At 37.4% G+C, this 20,705-nt stretch overlaps 1 protein-coding gene across 1 annotated transcript in view; it reads left to right on the forward strand.

Annotated features, from left to right (window-relative positions):
- Positions 1–1,596: 1,596 nt before the first annotated feature.
- LOC118768306 (zinc finger protein 345-like) overlaps positions 1,597–20,705 on the forward strand; it is a gene marked incomplete at its 5' end in the record, with an annotated part of 30,149 nt that continues 11,040 nt past the window's right edge. Inside the window, 3 exons of the mRNA XM_036514503.1 lie at positions 1,597–1,692; positions 5,210–5,270; positions 9,961–10,183. Of these exons, the coding sequence (XP_036370396.1) occupies positions 1,597–1,692; positions 5,210–5,270; positions 9,961–10,183 (380 nt within the window). The remainder of the gene's footprint in view (positions 1,693–5,209; positions 5,271–9,960; positions 10,184–20,705) is intronic.

The raw sequence follows: 20,705 nt of genomic DNA on the forward strand, positions 1-20,705 counted from the left end.
TTAAGTTCCTCTGGGCTTGCAGGAAGAGGGGAGACATAGACTAGGCCTTCCCTGAGAAAGAAACGGCAAGGTTTCAGCTCAGGTGAACGTGGCGGCCATTTCAACAGCACATTGCCTTCTTCAGGACGCGCCAAACTGTCGTTGGAGGAATCTGGGTTTCCAAACTTGTTCTTCTTATGGACTTCTTGGGGCTTCAAAACAGTTTTTGGCAAACCTACCCGACCTTCTCTTCCGATGTTAGTGGTCGTGCAGATCTTTGGGCCTTGACATTAAGTTGCCCTTATCTATGTATTTGTGTATTTACAAATGTACAGAAGGAGGCAGAGGAGGAGTGATGTCTATGTTACCAAACAAAGCTGTGTTAATACGACGCATGACTGAGATGAAACCATCAGATATCTAGTGTCATTGACATGTATATTGGTGTGTGTCTAGGACAGACGCAATGTCCAGGAGGTGTTATTACGATAGATATGTCTGTGATATAAACCTCTTGAAAATAGAGAGATGGGATAAATTTAATACTTCAGATAAAGAATTACTTCTACAATTTATGAAAACAGAAATGTCGTAAATTTGCACTTTTGAATATCTGCCTTTTAAACATACTTTATGTCTTATATTATTTTTTCTATTCTTTCAGAAAATCACATGAAATTGGCTAAAAAGTATTTTTTACTTTTAAAGAATCATCAATATGTATCATGTTTGAAAGACTCTGCAAAGATATTCTACAAACGTATAATCCTGCTTCTATAAAACATTGCTGAATTACAGTAAATTATTTCCTCTGAGAGAGAAAGCATTTCTTTACTTCTGTGTCTGAAATGTGCAAGAGATAATTTTCTCTTTTAAATATACTTTGATGGATTTACAAAAGTATTTGCAACATTTTTAAATATTGGCATTGATCACATTTTGAAGAAATATCAGAGAAGTGATATTTGTTTGGAATAAACTATAAAAGCATAAAGAAGAAAAATATATTTTGGTGAGAGGAGAAATATTATTGAAAAATTGTTGATCTGTACAACTTGAAGGATTGATTTTATTTTTCTTGAAGAGATGTTGGAAGAATTAAGAAAATCATCATATGACTGTGACATCTGCAAAGAGTCATTCTTAGAAGAAAGTAAATTCAATCAACACAAACAAATTCATGAAGGGGAGAAACCATATCACTGTGATATCTGTGGTAAATCATTGTCTGACAGGAGTAGCTTTGCTCGTCACATACGTATTCATACAGGAGAGAAACCATATCACTGTGATATCTGTGGTAAATCATTCTCTGATGGCAGTAGCTTAACCAAACACAAGCGTATTCATACAGGGGAGAAACCATATCACTGTGATATCTGTGGTAAATCATTCTCTGATGGCAGTAGCTTAACCAAACACAAGCGTATTCATACAGGGGAGAAACTATATCACTGTGATTTCTGTGGTGAATCATTCTCTCTTAGCAGTAGCTTAACCAAACACAAGCGTATTCATACAGGGGAGAAACCTTATCACTGTGATATCTGTGGTAAATCATTCTCTCATGGCAGTACCTTAATTAAACACAAACATATTCATACAGGAGACAAACCATATCACTGTGATATCTGTGGTAAATCATACTCTGATGGCAGTACCTTAATTAAACACAAACGTATTCATACAGGTGAGAAACCATATCACTGTGATATCTGTGGTAAATCATTCTCTGTTAGCACTAACTTGACTGCACGCAAACGTGTTCATACAGGTGAGAAACCATATCACTGTGATATCTGTGGTAAATCATTCTCTGTTAGCACTAACTTGACTGCACACAAACGTGTTCACACAGGTGAGAAACCATATCGCTGTGACATCTGTGGTAAATCATTCTCACAAAAACATCACTCGATTAAACACAAGTGTATTCGTTATGAAGTTGATCCATAACACAGTGACATTGGTTGTATAACATTCCTTCAGAAGGACAAGTTTGTATCTCATAAAACCCTCTACACAATATAGAAACTATATGAATGTGATATCAATGGTAAGCCTTTCATTTAAAATGATCCATTATATGGCCAATTGATATGTTTTCCTACTTCACCCCTAACCTCTTCTATACCACCAAAAGTCAAAATTAAATGAAGAGCTACCTACATCAGTTTCCTCATTGTTCTCGGCAATATGCCTCTCTTTCTCGCTATATTGCACTTATAAAATACTAGAATTTCGTAAAGCAAAAGCCATTTGGTGAAATGAGATGACCAGAGACAGCCATGATACATACAACTTTCACCAGCTCATCTTTCTCTAGCAAAGGCACAGGAGTGGCTGTGTGGTAAGTAGCTTGCTTACCAACCACATGGTTTCTGGGTTCAGTCCCACTGCGTGGCACCTTGGGAAGGTGTCTTCTGCTATAGCCTCGGGCCGACCAAAGCCTTGTGAGTGGATTTGGTAGACGGAAACTGAAAGAAGTTGTCGTATATATGTATATATATATATGTGTGTTTGTGTGTCTGTGTTTGTCCCATCAACATTGCCTGACAACCGATGCTGGTGTGTTTGCGTCTCCGTAATTTAGTGGTTCGGCATAAGAGACCGATAGAATAAGTACTAGGCTTACAAAGAGTAAGTCCTGGGGTCGATTTGCTCAACTAAAGGTGGTGCTCTAGCATGGCCGCAGTCAAATGACTGAAACAAGTAAAAAAAAAATGACAGACTTTAAGGAAAGCATCGTTCAGTCTTCCTCCTGAACTTGCTGTCGTTCTCTCTCCCTCTGAGGTAAGAGATTAACATAACATAGTACAACATACAAGAGGGTGAGTAGAGTTACCTCGCCTGTTTGCTTGGATTGGCATGCTGAGAGTTTGGAATAAACAAAGGAAATCTGTGACTGCGACCTCTGACATTGGACTTTCCGTCAACAAGGACCGACATAATCATTTTGTAACAACTCTGCACTTTGAACTGAAATATTTTCATAATGGCTCTGTACCTTGCTCTCAAATTCATTATAACAGCTTTATCTTTATGTAGTTTTAGCTCACGAGCTGTGGCCATGCTGGGGCACCGCCATTTGGTGTTGCTACATGATTTTACTTCACGAATGCTTTTTAGCAATTGCCATTTGGTGCATGAGAGAGTTTGATGCAGCTGCCCTCATCTGCACCTCCCGCCGTGAAGTTGGTTCATCTGGGACACCTGACAAGAAGAGATCCAGTTTTATTTTAAAGACATCTGCATCCACCCCATGCAGGTCTCTCAGGCTCTTCAGGAGGATATTGAACCCATTTGTGTTGGGTTAAATGGTGATTTATAGAGAATGATTTACCACAGATATCACAGTGATATGGTTTCTCCCCTGTATGAATATGCTCGTGTGCAATCAAGTTTCTTGCAGAAGAGAAAGATTTACCACAGATGTCACAGTGATGTGGTTTCTCACCAGTATGAATACGCTTGTGTTTGGTAAAGCTACTGCCATCAGAGAATGATTTACCACAGATTTCACAGTGATATGGTTTCTCCCCTGTATGAATATGCTCGTGTGCAATCTTGCAGAAGAGAAAGATTTCCCACAGATATCACAGGAATAAAGTTTCTCCACTGTATGAATTCGTTTGTGTTCATTGAATTTACTTTCTTCTGAGAAGTCATGTGAGGATTGTCCTAATTCTTCTGTCATCACTTCAGAAAAAATATAATCAATCGAAGAATATTTCTTCACTCACCAAAATTTATGGATATTTTTCTTCTTTTCGTTTTTATAGTTTATTCCAAACAAATATCACTTCTCTTATATTTCTTCTAAACGTGATCAATGCCAATATTTAAAAATGTCGCAAATACTCTTTGAAAATCCATCAAAGTATATTTAAAAGAGAAAATTATCTCTTGCACATTTCAGACACAGAAGTAAAGAAATGCTTTCTCTCTCAGAGGAAATATTTTACTGTAATTCAGCAATGTTTTATAGAAGCAGGATTATACGTTTGTAGAATATCTTTGCAGAGTCTTTCAAACATGATACATATTGATGATTCTTTAAAAGTAAAAAATACTTTTTAGCCAATTTCATGTAATTTCCTGAAAGAATAGAAAAAAATAATATAAGACATAGAATATGTTTAAAAGGTAGATATTAAAAAATGCGAATTTATGCCATTTCTGTTTTAATGGATTGTAGAAGTAAACCTGCATTCAAACTAATAAACTTACCCAAAAGTTAATAAATTACGAGCAGATTCAATAATTATAATAGCAACTCCTGGACATTAAATCTGTGACACACACGCTCTTTCTCTCTCACACACACACCAATATAGATGTTAATGGCCTAGATAACCAATGTTTTCACCTCGGAGTTCTATCTTGTCAACACAGCTTTGTTTAGTAACACAGATGTGGAGGCACATGGCCTAGTGGTTAGAGCAGCGGACTCATGGTCGAGGGATCACAGGTTCAAATCTCAGACCAAGCAATGTGTGTGTTTATGAGTGAAACACCTAAGCTCCACGCGGCTCCGGCAGAAGGTAATGGTGAACTTCTGCTGACTCTTTCGCCACAACCTTCTCTCACTCTTTCCTCCTGCATCTTGCAGCTCACCTTCGACGGACCAGCGTCTTGTCTAGGTGGGGAATCTATACACTAAGGAAACCAGCCCTTATGAGCCAGGCATGGCTCGAGAAGGAACAAGTAACACAGATATCACACCTGTTTTGCCACCTGAATAGGCAGGTGCATTGTCACTCCCTGGAGGCATCGAATTGTGGCCCTTTCCAATGAATAGCATCCCGCAAACGTCACAGTAGAACTCCTGGTTTACTGTCTGACCAGGTGGAGCATACTCATGATGAACAATCCCCTGGAATCGAAGAAAACGGTCAACAGTGTCTTCACATTCGTCAGTCTTGGAGAGGTCGAGGTTTTCAACTCCAAAGACTGAACCTTTAGGGGAACATTGCAGTTCGCTTGAAGCATTGCGCACTGTTCGTAAAAATAATGCATTGAATGGCACAACAACGGATTATAATAACCTTTGTAATTCAATCATCCATAGTCTGATATAATATTTCAGAATATAAAAATCCCTTCTTCAGATATCCCTGGGAATTGATCGAGTCACTGCTATAATCGGTTTTCCAAAACATTCCCTCAGGGCAGTAATTTAACTAGACACAAACACATTCATACAGGTGAGGAACCATATCGCTGTGAGATCTGTGGTAAATCATTCTCTGATGGTAGTAACTTAACTGCACACAAACTAATTCATACAGGTGAGCAACCATATCACTGTGATATCTGTGGCAAATCATTCAGTCAGGCAGGTAACTTAACTACACACAAACGTATTCATACAGGTGAGCAACCATATCAATGTGATATCTGTGGCAAATCATTCAGTCAGGCAGGTAACTTAACTAGACACAAACGTATTCATACTGGGGAAAAAACCATATCATTGTGATATCTGCAGTAAATCATTCTCTCGTACTCATAGCTTAGATATTCACAAGCATATCCACACAGGAGATAAAAACTACCACTGTGATATCTGTGGTAAATCATTCTCCGAGGGCGGCAGCTTAACTACACGCAAACTAATTCATACAGGGGAGAGACCATATCGCTGTGATATCTGTGGTAAATCATTCTCTGTGAGCAGTAACTTAACTAGACACAAACGTATTCATACAGGTGAGGAACCATATCGCTGTGATATCTGTGGTAAATCATTCTCTGATGGTAATAACTTAGCTTCTCACAAGTGTATTCGTACAGGTGAGGAACCGTATCACTGATATCTGTGGTAAATCATTCTCTGAAAGAAGTAGCTTGACTGCACACAAACTTATTCATATTGGAGTAAAGCCATATCATTGTGATATCTGCGGTAAAACATTCTCATAAAATCATCACTTAATTAAACACAAGTGCATTCGTTATGCAAAGGATCCATAGCACAGTGACATTTGTTGTATGACATTCCGTCAGAAGGTCAAGCTTGGACCTTATAAAGACATCCACAGAATTTAGAAACTATATGAATGTGACATCTATAGTAAATCTTTGACATGAAATCATCCATTATTGAATCAAAAGAGCATTGACAGAGGAAGGAAAACATATGACTGTGATGTTAAACCTGAATCATTCTTTCAAAATGGTGAATTGTTTGTACACAGTCCTATTAATATGAAAGATATAACTGTAACCTAAGCTATTCGTGCTAAATCAATCTATGAAAATGATCAATTATTGAAATGTAAATGCATTCATACAGAAGAGGAACCACGATGATGATGATGATCCTCATCATTTAAAATTCTCCTATTCATGCTTCTGTGGATCAGATGGAATTCATTGATGGAGATTTTCCTGAGCTGGGTACCCTTTCTTGTGACCAATCTTCACCCGTTTCCAAGCAAGGAAATATTTTCCTTGGTGAGACATATTTTACGCAGAGGACTGGAAGTGAACAACTGCACAAGTATGACGGTCATGATGGCCATTTACGAACATCACATAATATCTGGACAAGGGTATACACACACACATGTATGTTCAAAGATTTTCTTAAAGGAAATCTTTTACATTTTTTTCTCTACGTGTAAATGTTTGTAATTCCTATTAGGAAATGAAACACATGTAATGCTGAATAAATAATATCAAACTCTTCTCCGTTGTCTTTATGTGTTTTTTTCTAAGGTAAAAAGAAAATGGCTTCCATCTCACCCCACCCCGTTTTTTGGACCCGTAAAAGGGTTTTGTAGCATATTAGGATGTCAGGGTAGTTGATTCCATGCAAAAAATCTAACATTTTAATTTTTTTCTTTGTGAAAATCATGCGGGAGTTAATATAGAAATTTACCATAATGTTATTTAGCCTCAAATCAAACCTGATACAGCAAACGTATCATCAAAGTCATTCCAGCCTTCAGCAAACTGTCTTTTGAGGGATAATCTAGGACATTACGTACAATGGGCATGTGATTTAGATAGGGAGTTACTTTGGCTGCTATTTTTAGCATGTCGAGCGACCAGGCAGGGGCTCTCTCATTGGTTCGGTTGCGTGAAGAGATTTTTTAACACATATAGGATCTTTTCGGTTTGAACGGCAGTTTTTTTAACATAATTTCTAGGTAACTAAAAAATTTTTAACTTCGTATACGGGTAGAATGTTTTTATAAAAGATCTTTTTCTCTTGGCTTTATTGAGAAAATTCTATACTTTGTAAGATATTTGTTGTTTTTTCTGCAATTTTAACCAATCAATGACGTCCATTGAGGTAAAAAAAAAAAATTCTGTGCCGTATGAATATGTCCCTCGTTTAAGAAACAGATTGGGTTTATTTACATTTGTGAAGAAAAAAAGATACCTTTCCTCCCAACCCGAAACCCTAAAACAGATTGAAATGCAATAGATCGATACTAGGGTCATAATCATGGGTGACAATTTCATATGACACCGCTAGAGTATAAAGACAAGACTTAGTTCCCCTTGTTAATTCTTCCTAATTTTGTTGCTCCGTATGCATGTGTATTGCTTGCTCAGTTGCACTATACAACTGATATTTAAGAGAAAATCTAATTAAATAGACACATGATTGGTAATTAAGTGTCTAAAGAAACAGATGCAGCATTTTTTTTATTATGTTGACCCTTTAAATATTAATATTCGTCGTAAAAATTCTCTTGAAGCTGTCACTGTCCACTCTAACTTTTCACTCATTCAACATATTCTCATATTTTCATCGTTGACTCTCTCTGAATATATATTACTATGTAAGTATATTTCTATTGTATATGTATCATATTACGTACGTCTGTTTGTTTCGATGTGTTGAGTAAGTTACAAGAAAGAATCTCACTAAACAAAGACGAAATAGCGGAGGTAAAGGGCATGGACCGCACCTACCTTTCCCTAATTTTTTGGCGATGGAAACCCACTTTTTCAACTTCGGTGAGGCTGTTCTTTCAATACTTTCGTTGTGTTCTCCTTTACATTCAGATATTTCATTGCATCTTTCCTTATTTCCTATATTATTTGTTAACGTCAGATGGATACCTTGTGTAGATAACTTTTCTCTTTCTTCCTCACATGTAAATTCCGCGGGAAAATTACGATGTAATTTCTAAGACATACGGAATGTATAAAAATACGAGTGTGCACTTGAAATACTGAAACGAAAAGTAAATATTGTATACAGAAGAAATGGAACGGATTTTATTTAAAACCTAGGAAGTCTTTATTTCCGGAGGTTCTTCTCCATCATTACAACTTACAATTAATATCTATTTTTCAAAGGAATCTTTCTTTAAGCACCCAATGTAACCGCTTATCACATTTTTATTTTGGGGGAATTTTCAGAAAATTTCTGCGTGTTTCTGCTGTACATTCAAGGATTGAAACGGTTATGAAACCAACAAAGAAGGGAAAAAACCGATTGAAGAGCAGTTTAGCTGTTATTTATGGCACACCCCACGACCACCTGATACCTTCCGAGTTTCTTTCTCACTCTTACGTGCTAATGTTTTTCAATATCTTTTTTCACATAAACACATTCAATGGTCCGTTGTTGGGATTTAAGGCATTATATATGAATTGCACTCTGTGTTTTTATGTTATTTTCAATTAATTACCTAAGTTATCCTTTTCTCTCTTCGTATTACATATATACTTAAATTCAAATTACGATGAACGTAAACAAAGAAACGAAGTTTGCTTTAGAAGCTTTGAGATGTCTTAGGAAGTTAAAGAAGTGATTTTAAATTCTCAAAGGCAGGATATTGCTAATAATATAGCCTGAACAGGATAAGCTACCCCTATTTTGCAGAAAAGTGTTGGCGGCCGGCTATGAGATTCGAACTCACACCTCCGTGATTACGCGTCGCTGTATTTTTCACTCACCACGATAATATTTCATTGCGATGTAAAAAGGAAGAGAAACATTAATTGTAACGTGTAAGAATTTAAAAATAAAAAAATAAAAAAACGAGAATAATTTAATGTTAAAACTACATCATTTGCCCCCATTGAGAAGGATTGTCACCAATTTCCTTCTCCACCTCAACCAATAATTTTTCCTACATCAAAAATTCCCCACAAAAGATTTTGATGCTGTTAGTCATCCATACTGATTATTTACTGACTGTTATTCATGTTTCATATAACACAGAATATTGACATTAAGCTGCCTGTATGTGTGTATTTATAAATGTACGGAAAGAGGCGGAGGTGTGATATCTCTTTTACGACACATGACTGAGATGAAAACATCAGATATCTAGTGTTATTGACATGTATATTGGTGTGTGTGTGTGTCTAGGACAAACGAAATGTCCAGGAGATGTTATTATACTACATATGTCTACTCCCTGATATAAACTTCTTGAAAACAGAGATGGAATAAATATAATAGTTCAGATAAAGAATTACTTCTACAATTTATGAAAACAGAAATGTCGTAAATTTGCACTTTTGAATATCTGCCTTTTAAACATACTTGATATCTTATATTATTTTTTCTATTCTTTCAGAAAATCACATGAAATATTATTGAAAAGTTGTTGATCTGTACAACTTGAAGGATCGATTTTATTTTTCTTGAAGAGATGTCGGAAGAATTAGGAAAATCATCATATGACTGTGACATCTGCAAAGAGTCATTCTTAGAAGAAAGTAAATTCAATCAACACAAACAAATTCATGAAGGGGAGAAATCATATCACTGTGATATCTGTGGTAAATCATTGTCTGACAGGAGTAGCTTTGTTCGTCACAAACGTATTCATACAGGGGAGAAGCCATATCACTGTAACGTCTGTGGTAAATCATTCTCTCATGCTCATAGCTTAGCTATTCACAAACAAATCCATACAGGGCAGAAACCATATCACTGTGACATCTGTGGTAAATCATTCTCTGATGGCAGTAGCTTAACCAAACACAAGCGTATTCATACAGGGGAGAAACCATATCACTGTGATATCTGTGGTAAATCATTCTCTCAAATCAGCAGCTTAACGAATCACAAACGCATTCATACAGGAGAGAAACCATATTCCTGGGATATCTGTGGTAAATCATTCTCTCATAGCAGTAGCTTAACTAGTCACAAATGCGTTCATATAGGAGAGAAACCATATTCCTGTGATATCTGTGGTAAATCATTCTCTGATGGCAGTAGGTTGACTCAACACACACGTATCCATACAGGGGAGAAGCCATATCACTGTGATATCTGTGGTAAATCATTCTCTTATAGCAGTAGCTTCACTAGTCACAAACGTATTCATACAGGTGAGAAACCATATCACTGTGATATCTGTGGAAGATCATTCTCTGAAAGCAGCGGCTTAACTCAACACAAGCGTATTCATACAGGGGAGAAACCATATCGCTGTGATATTTGTAGTAAATCATTCTCTCAGAACATTGGCTTAACTCAACACAAACGTATTCATACAGGGTAGAAACCATACCCCTGTGATATATATGGTAAGATGTTCTCTGGAAACAGTCACTTAACTATACACAAATGCATTCACACTCAAGAAAAATCAATTCACAGTGATATCTCTGGCAAATCATTTACACAAAATCATTCCTGATTTAAACAGAAGTCTTTCCTTATGAAGTGGGTCCATAACACAGTGATATTTGTTGTATAATATTTCCTCAGAAGGACAAAGGACGTATCTCAAAGACATCCACAGAATATAGAAACTATATGAATGCGACATCTATGGTAAATCTTTGACATGAAATCATCCATTATTGAATCAAAAGAGCATTGACAGAGGAAGGAAAACATATGACTGTGATGTTAAACCTGAATCATTCTTTCAAAATGGTGAATTGTTTGTACACAGTCCTATTAATATGAAAGATATAACTGTAACCTAAGCTATTTGTGCTAAATCAATCTACGAAAATGGATCAATTATTGAAATGTAAATGCATTCATACAGAAGAGGAACTATATCACTACATTGATGATAATCATCATCATTTAAAATTCAGTTATTCATGCTTCTGTCTATCACATGGGACTTCATTGATGGAGATTTTCTTCACCCGGGTACCTTTCCTGTTGCCAATCCCCATATGTTTCCAAGCAAGGAAACGTTTTCTATGGTGAGACGTATGTAAATGAACAACTGCACAAGTATGACGGTCATGATGGCCATTTTCGGACATCACATAATATCTGGACAAGGGTACACACACACATATGTATATCTGGAGAATTTTTTATAGGAAATATTTTACATGTTTTCTCTTCATCTAAAAGTTTGTGATTCCTATTAGGAAATGAAACACATGTAATGCTGAATAAATAATATCAAACTTTTATCTGGTCTCCTTATGTGATTTGTAATTACTCTGCAAAAAATAACCAAACCTGATGCAAAAATGATATGTGTATATATCCTCGTTTTTTTCTGTGTCCCTTTCTGTAGAAGAGCATAGGCTCGAAACGTAAAAGACTTTTTCAATTCCTGAGCATTATACTAATACATCTGTTTTTTTTTTCGTAAACTCTCCCTATATATATATATATATATATATGTATAACCAGCTTCTCTCTTTCCAACTGGTATACTTTTGTTATGTAGTGGAGTAGGCATGAGAGAAATGGAGGAGTGAAGAAGAAGTAGAGAAAGGTGATCTTATAATAATTCTGCTTGTCGTTATGTTACTTAGCCTGTCAATAACACTTTCAGCTATTAGAGAAAAAAAAGAGGATAAGGTTAGGAATGAGGTGGGAAGAGGAAGAAAAGACTCAGAAAGAAGTGTGCAAATCCTTCCTGTCTTTCCTAAAGGGAGCAGGGCTGATGAAGTGCACGCATGCCTTAAGTCATCTATGTTGTGGCCCCAGGTTAAGACCTTAAGCCTAATCACAAACATGCATGCACACTTGCTTGGGGATAGAATGTCTGCAGCATTTGCTGAAGAAATTTTAGCCCTTGGAGAAGGCAAGGTCCCTAGGAATGATAGGGGCAACATATCAGTCTATGAACTGTGCAACTCCGTGAACAACCCTTCCGGTCTTTTGGAAACTGTTTTCCAATCTGGAAAGTAATTATGCGGACATCAATTGGCTCAGTGAATGAACCATCCTGGCCCCCCCCAAAACATAGGTGTCAGTGCTATCAATGACCAGCTCATATGATGAATTCCAGGTGAGGAGTACATCTACAAATCAATTGACTGGATGTCTGACCCCCAAGGCATTGTCATTTACCCTATCGAGTTTCTCAACTCATTGGAGCCAGCAGGGTTTCCACCTCACGTCCTTAGGCTAAGGGTTGGATGCCCAATTAGGCTAATCAGAAACTTACTTCCGCCTAAACAGTGCAACAGGATCCGCTTAGTAATCAAGTCCCTGACGCCCCACTTGATTGAGGCCACCATTGTAACAGGGTGCAGGAGGGGTGAAAATGTTTTCATTTCAAGGATGCAGCTTTATCCCCCACGGTCAGACATGCCGGTCAAGTTCTGCAGATTGCAATATCCGGTGAGACCAGGCTTCACCATGTCCATCAACAAATCCCAAGGCCAAACGCCATTGGTAGCAGGCATCGATTTGGGGTTTTCCATTCAATGAGGATAAATAATTGATAAACTAATTCCTTATAGGGTTTCTGCTAAAATTGGCTACACCCCATTCTCAACCATAACTTTTAACAAGTTCTCAAAAAAAAGCCGATGAGTGGAAATAATCGATAAACTGATTCCTTATGGTATTTCCCATTCAAATTGCCTGCAATTCCACTTTCAGCCAAACTTTTGCCAATTTCAGCAGATTTCGCTCGAATGTGATGTCATTGTCACTTATTTTGGTTTGAAATAAATCACTTCATAACTTAATGATCCGAATTTAATACCGAGCAACGCCGGGTTATACTGCTACTCATATATCAGTAAAGCCGTTAATATTTAAAGAATGGAGTTAGTTCCCCTTGTTAACTCTTCCCAATTTTGCTTCTTCCTCCTGTTTCTCACTCACCTTGATTGTTTGATCAGTTCCACTTGACAACTGATATTTAAGAGAAAATCCAATCAAATATATACAAATGATTGGTAATTAAATGTCTAAAGAAGCAGATACGATATTTTTATTATGTCGACTTGCAAAATATGAAGTAACGTTCGTTGGAAAAAGGAAGAAATTCTCTTGAAGCTGTCAGTGTCCGCTCTGACTCGTTGACTCTCTCTTTATATCAATTACTATGTAAGTATTATAAAGACATTTCTGTTGTATTAAGTATCATATTACGTACATCTGTTTGTTTCCATGCATTGAATAAGTTAAAAGAAAGAATCTCAATAAACAAAGACGAAATTATATGAAAGTAAGGCTGTTCTTTTAATAATTACGATGTAATTTGTAAGAAAAGATGGGGAATGTATAAAAGTACGAATGTGCACTTGAATTACTGAAACGAAAAGGCAATATCGTATACAGACGAAATGAAAGGGCTTTGAATTGAAACTCTAGAAAGTACCTAATTTGACCAAAAATAAATATAAAAACCCGTTTATATAATCATTTACTCGAAAATTAGTAGTGAAGATATAAAAAAATGGTAAAAATATATCGACACGACATATAAAATGAAGGCTACACCTTGTTTAAAAACTATCGCCTTGTAAAATTTAGTTTACTCAAATCAGTCACCAATAATTTAATTTTCCATGCTTGAAGCATTATAAACATTTTTATGTCCATTAAAATATATAGGCATTATAATAATAATAATCAAATATCACTGAGAATGGTTTTAAGGGTTAAACTAAAGCGTTACGCCATTCAGAGAATTAAAAAAAAAGTGTGTGTAATATGTGTAAAACAACTTGCTCTAAACGAATATGACAAAAAAAAAATGCGCGCTCGCGAAAGTGGGGTGGGGGAGAGGCTTCGGAAATTTCACATCTTCAGTCCACGGCCTTTAAACTAAGAAAAAATAGTGTAATTGGTGTAAAACTACTTGTTCTAAACGAGTATCAAGAACACACACTCACACATGAATCATAAACTCCGTATTTTTGTACATATTTCACAAAAAAAAAAATAAAGAGAAGAAATTCTGGAAAAAGTGAAGAAATGTTGGATCACCGCCATGTGAATCAAAATACGTGTCAGAAACATCTTGAAATACTACAGAAATTATGTTACGAAAATGATAATGTATACATACCTCTTTGAGTGGTCCATCGACAGTGTTGATAAAGAAATGAGATGGGTTGCGTTTGGAGGAAAAAATTATCTCGGGCCAGGATAAAGACTTGCTGCCAATAAGAATACGTGTATTCTCTTGGCAGCAGGTTTGATGCTTTCCATAAATAGGAACTTGGCGAGGTATTGTTTTAAGTAACAGGCACGAATGCCTGGGCGAACAACCGATCTCGTAACTGACCCCCACAATCTCTCTATCGTCTGTGTGTGCACCGACGCGTTTGTCGGATCAACAAAGTTTTCACTGTGGTTGATGCGGAAGTGGGTATACCCGAGATTTCCAAGAGAGTTATACGCAGCCCAAGAATCGCTATATACTACCGACCCTTGGCGTATATATCGGTTGTTTACAAGTGCCATTCTCTATCATACAACTTAACGCTTGTGTATCTACGACTGAAATGAATAAGAACTTGTTCTGTACCAAGGAGCGGGAAATCCTCCACACCAGAAGATGGGATGAGTAAACACTGGTCAATGAAAGGTCAGTCTTTTGTCTAAGAACAGTTGTTTACAAGACGATTGTTGGTACCAAGTTCTATTCAAGTCCAGGCCCATAAGGACAGTTGTCCTTAAGGACATTTGATAAGGCATTTGATAAGATAATTTTTTCCTCCAAACGCAACCCATCTCATTTCTTTATCATCACTGTCGATGGACCACTCAAAGAGGGGTGGGGGAGAGCCCCACCCCCTTTCGCGAGCGCGCATTTTTTTTATCATATTCGTTTAGAGCAAGTTGTTTTACACATATTACACTATTTTTTTTTTGTTTTGGTGCCCGGGTTAGCCCCTCAGACGCTTTCGGAAATTCCCGATGTGAATTTTCCGAGGCCTCTCCTCCACCCCCCTTTCGCGTGCGGGCATTTTTTTTTTTCATATTCGTTCATAGGAAGTTGTTTTACACCTATTACACACATTTTTTTTTGATTCTCTGAATGGCGTAACGCTTTAGTTTAACCGTTTTAAGTGTGGTTTCACATTTTTATAATTAGGAAATACAAAACCGAATTAAGAGGAAGCATTATCTTAATTGAGTCATATGTCGTTTTAAAAAAGAACATAATAAATCCCTGCTATTTCTAGCATGCAAAGTGACTGCATACAGCATGGGTTACCTTTGAGTTTGTTCACTCTTTTCAACAAACTCCCCTCCACACACACACACTCTTGACCCATTTTGGCCCTTCTTTTCTCCAGACTGATTCTGGCACTCGAAAAACAGGGGAGAAATCCTTTCGGTTAAGAAAAACAATTTTATGTTTTCAGAGGAGAAAGTGTTTGATATAAGGGCGATTTAGCTTCACCAACTGAAAGAGTGCAAATGAAAGGTAGTTTGGAATCTGCTACAGTGGCACCAGCTTAACGCAACACGAACGTATTAATTTAGAGGAGAAACCATATCACTGTAATATCTGTGGCAAGTCATTCTATCGAATACGTAACTTCACTACTCACACAAGAGTTCATAGAGGGAAGAGGCCATATCACTGTGACATCATTGGTGAATCATTCTCTGTTAGTAGTTGCCTAACTAGACCCAAGCATACTCAGACAATGGAGAAAACCTCCTTCAGATGAAAACATCAGCTGTCTAGTATCATTGACATGTATATTGGTATGTGTGTGTGGCTAGGACAGACTTAATGTCCAGGAGATGTTGTTATAAGAGATGTGTCTACTCCCTGATACAAGCCTCTTGAAAATAGATGGGATAAATATAATAGTTCAGATGAAGGATTACTTCTACAATTTATGAAAACAGAATTGTCGTAAATTTGCACTTTTGACAGAATTAATGTCCAGGAGGTGTTATTACGATAGATATGTCTGTGATATAAACCTCTTGAAAATAGAGAGATGGAATAAATTTAATAGTTCAGATAAAGAATTACTTCTACAATTTATGAAAACGGAAATGTCGTAAATTTGCACTTTTGAATATCTGCCTTTTAAACATACTTGATGTCTTATATTATTTTTTCTATTCTTTCAGAAAATCACATGAAATATTATTGAAAAGTTGTTGATCTGTACACCTTGAAGGATTGATTTTATTTTTCTTGAAGAGATGTCGGAAGAATTAGGAATATCATCATATGACTGTGACATCTGCAAAGAGTCATTCTTAGAAGAAAGTAAATTCAATCAACACAAACAAATCCATGCAGGGGAACAACAATATCACTGTGATATCTGTGGTAAATCATTCTTAAATGGCAGTCACTTAACTCGGCACAAACGTATTCATACAGGAGAGAAACCATATCACTGCGATATCTGTGGTAAATCTTTCCCTGAAAACTGTAACTTAACTAAACACAAGCGTATTCATACAGGGGAGAAACCATTTCCTTGTGATATATGTGGTAAATCTTTCCCTGAAAACAGTGGCTTGACTAAACACAGGCGTATTCATACAGGGGAGAAGCCATATTCCTGTGATATCTGTTGTAAATCATTCTCCAATGACAGTCACTTAACTCGACACATACGTACTCATACAGGAGAAAGACCTTATCCCTGCGATATCTGTAGTAAATCATTTTCTGATGACAGCAGCTTAACTAAACATAAGCGTATTCATACAGGGGAGAAACCATTTCCTTGTGATATCTGTGGTAAATCTTTCACTGAAAACAGTGGCTTAACCAAACACAAACGGATTCATACAGGGGAGAAGCCATATACCTGTAGTATCTGTGGTAAATCATTCTCTCATGACAGTCACTTAATTCGACACATACGTATTCACACAGGAGAGAAGCCTTATCCCTGTGATATTTGTAGTAAATCATTTTCTGATGACAGTAGCTTAATTAAGCACAAACGTATCCATACAGGGGAGAAACCATATCGATGTGATTTATGTGGTAAATCTTTCACTGAAAAGAGTGGCTTAACTAAACACAAGCGTATTCATACAGGTGAGAAACGATTTCACTCTGATATCTCTGGTGAATCATTCTCTCATAGCTTAGATATTTACAAACAAATCCATACAGGGGACAAAGAATACCACTGTGATATCTGTGGCAAATCATTCAGTCAGGCAGTTTACTTAACCAGACACAAGCGTATTCATACAGGTGAGCAACCATATCGCTGTGATATCTGTGGCAAATCATTCAGTCAGACAGCTAACTTAACGACACACAAACGTGTTCATACAGGTGAGCAACCATATCACTGCGATATCTGTGGGAAGTCGTTTTCTAAAAAGGGTATCTTAAGTACACACATACTTACTCATACTGGGCTAAAACCATATCATTGTGATATCTGCAGTAAATCATTCACACAAAAACATCACTTAATTAGACACAAGTGTATTTGTTATGCAAAGGACCCAATTGTTGTATAACATTCCTTCAGAAGGACAAGCTTGTACCTCAGGAAAATCTCTACACATGATTGAAACTATATTATAAAGACATCCACAGAATACAGAAACTATATGAATGTGACATCTATGGTAAATCTTTGACATGAAATCATCCATTATTGAATCAAGAGAGCATTGACAGAGGAAGGAAAACATATCACTGTGATGTTAAACCTGAATCATTCTTTCAAAATGGTGAATTGTTTGTACACAGTCCTATTAATATGAAAGATATAACTGTAACCTAAGCTATTCGTGCTAAATCAATCTACGAAAATGAATCAATTATTGAAATGTAAATGCATTCATACAGAAGAGGAACACGATGATGATGATCCTCATCATTTAACATTCTCCTATTCATGCTTCTGTGGATCAGATGGAATTCATTGATGCAGATTTTCTACATCTGGGTCCCTTTCTTGTGACCAATCCCCACCTGTTTCCAAGCAAGGAAATATTTTCCCTGGTGCGACGTATTTTACGCAGAGGACTGGAAGTGTACAACTGCACAAGTATGACGGTCATGATGGCCCTTTACGAACATCACATAATATCTGGACAAGGGTACACACACACACACATATGTATGTCTGAAGAATTTTTTATAGGAAATATCTTACATGTTCTCTACGCATCTAAAAGTTTATAATTCCTATTAGGAAATGAAACATATGTAATGCTGAATAAATAATATCAAACGTTTCTCCGGTCTCCTTATGTGTTATGTAATTATCTTGCAAAAAATATTATCCAAACCTCCCGCAAAAATGATACACACATACATACACATATCTCTTTACTCTCTTACTTGTTTCGGTCATTTGATTGTGGCCATGCTGGAGCACCACCTTTAGTCAAGCAAATCGACCTCAGAACTTTACTTTTAAGCCTAATACTTATTCTATCGGTCTCTTTTGCAGAACCGCTAAGTTACGTGGACATAAACATACCAGCATCAGTTGTCAAGCGATGTTTGGGGGGACAAACACAGAAACATATACATATATATATTTATACATATATACAACCCACTTCTTTTTAGTTTCCATCTACCAAATCCACTCACAAGGCTTTGGTTGGCCTGACACACAAGCTGGTTATCATATATATATATATGTATAGATCAGGCAATGAAGGTCATGGAAAGGGTCATAGCCTAACTAATTAGGGAGTCAGTTTAGAGGAGATTCAGTTTGGGTTTGTGCCAGGGAAAAGCACCACTGATGCTATATTTCTGGTAAGACAGCTGCAGGAGAAATACCTAGCCAAAGATGAACCTCTGTACCTGGCTTTCGTTGACATGGAGAAAGCCTTTGACAGGGTCCCCTGATCCCTTATCTGGTTGTCAATGAGGAAACTAGGGAAAGATGAATGGTTAGTGAGAGCTGTTTAAGCCATTTACAGGGACACTGTCAGTAAGGTGAGGGTTGGCAACGAGTGCAGTGAAGAATTCCGGGTAGAGGTAGGGGTCCACTAAGGTTCAGTCCTTAGCCCCCTCCTATTTATCATAGTCCTCCAGGCAATAACAGAGTAATTCAAGACAGGATGTCCCTGGGCAAAGTTCAGACTGCTCTTACCTCTGCTGGTGATAAAGGGCCTCTCGCTCGGAGTAAAAGATGTCTGACATGTGTACGAACAGCCATGCTACATGGCAGTGAAACATGGGCTGTGACTGCTGAGGACATGCGTAAGCTCACAAGGAATGAAGCCAGTATGCTCCGATGGATGTGTAATGTCAGTGTACATACTCGACAGAATGCAAGTGCCTTGAGAGAAAAGTTGGACCCAAGAAGCATCAGATGTAGTGTGCAAGAGTGACAACTGAGCCGGTATGGTCATGTGGCAAGAATGGATGAGGATAGCTGTGTGAAAAAGTGCCACACCCTAGCGGTTGAGGGAACCTGTGGAAGAGGTAAACCCAGGAAGACCTGGGATGAAGTGGTGAAGCATGACCTTCGAATATTAGGTCTCACCAAGACAATGACTAGTGACCGAGATGTGCTTGAGAAGACCCGGCAAGCCAAATGAGACCAGAACCTTGTGGCCTATGCCAAGGGTGTAACCAGCCCACTTATGCGTACCTTTCCTTCATTGGACACTAAACTCTGCTTGCAAAGACCTGTTTAGGCAAGTGAAATCGAATTCGAAGACTGGCATCCGTGCTAGTGGAGCGCTAAGAGTACCATACGAGTGTGATCGTTGCCAGAGCAGCAAACTGGCTTCCGTGCCAGTGGCATGTAAAAAGCACCATTCAAGCATGATTGTTACCAGCGTCGCCTTACTGGCACTTGTTCAGGTGGCACGTGAAAAAACATTCGATTGAGGTTGTGGCCAGCGTCGCTGGACTGGCTCCTGTGCAGGTGGCACATAAAAAAAGGACCACTTGAGTGTTGCCGGTGGCATATAAAAGCACCCACTACACTCTCGGAGTGGTTGGCGTTAGGAAGGGCATCCAGCTGTAGAAGCTCTGCCAGATCAAGATTGGTGCCCATACAGCCATCTGGGTCGCCAGTCCTCAGTCAAATTGTCCAACCTATGCTAGCATGGAAAGCGGACGTTAAACGATGATGATGATGATGACAACATAAAAATTATAATGATGAAGAAGACTAAGGAATATGAGGTAGGGGGGATCTTTTTATTTGGCAGTTGCTTTCCAATTGGAGTTAGTTCCCCTTGTTCATAGTTAATTCTTCCTCCTGTTTCTCGCGCACCTTAATTGTTTGATCAGTTCCACTTTACGACTGATATTTAAGAGAAAATCCAATCAAATATATACAAATGATTGGTAATTAAATGTCTAAAGAAGCAGATGCAGCATTTTTTTATTATGTGGACCTACAAAATATGAAGTAACGTTCGTTGGAAAAAGGAAGAAATTCTCTTGAAGCTGTCAGTGTCCGCTCTGACTCGTTGACTCTCTCTTTATATCAATTACTATGTAAGTATTATAAAGACATTTCTATTGTATTAAGTGTCATATTACGTACATCTGTTTGTTTCCATGTTGAATAAGTCAAAAGAAAGAATCTCAATAAACAAAGACGAAATTATATAAAAGTAAGGCTGTTCTTTTAAT

Source organism: Octopus sinensis, linkage group LG28 (assembly GCF_006345805.1).
Source record: "Octopus sinensis linkage group LG28, ASM634580v1, whole genome shotgun sequence".
Lineage (NCBI taxonomy): Eukaryota > Metazoa > Mollusca > Cephalopoda > Octopoda > Octopodidae > Octopus > Octopus sinensis.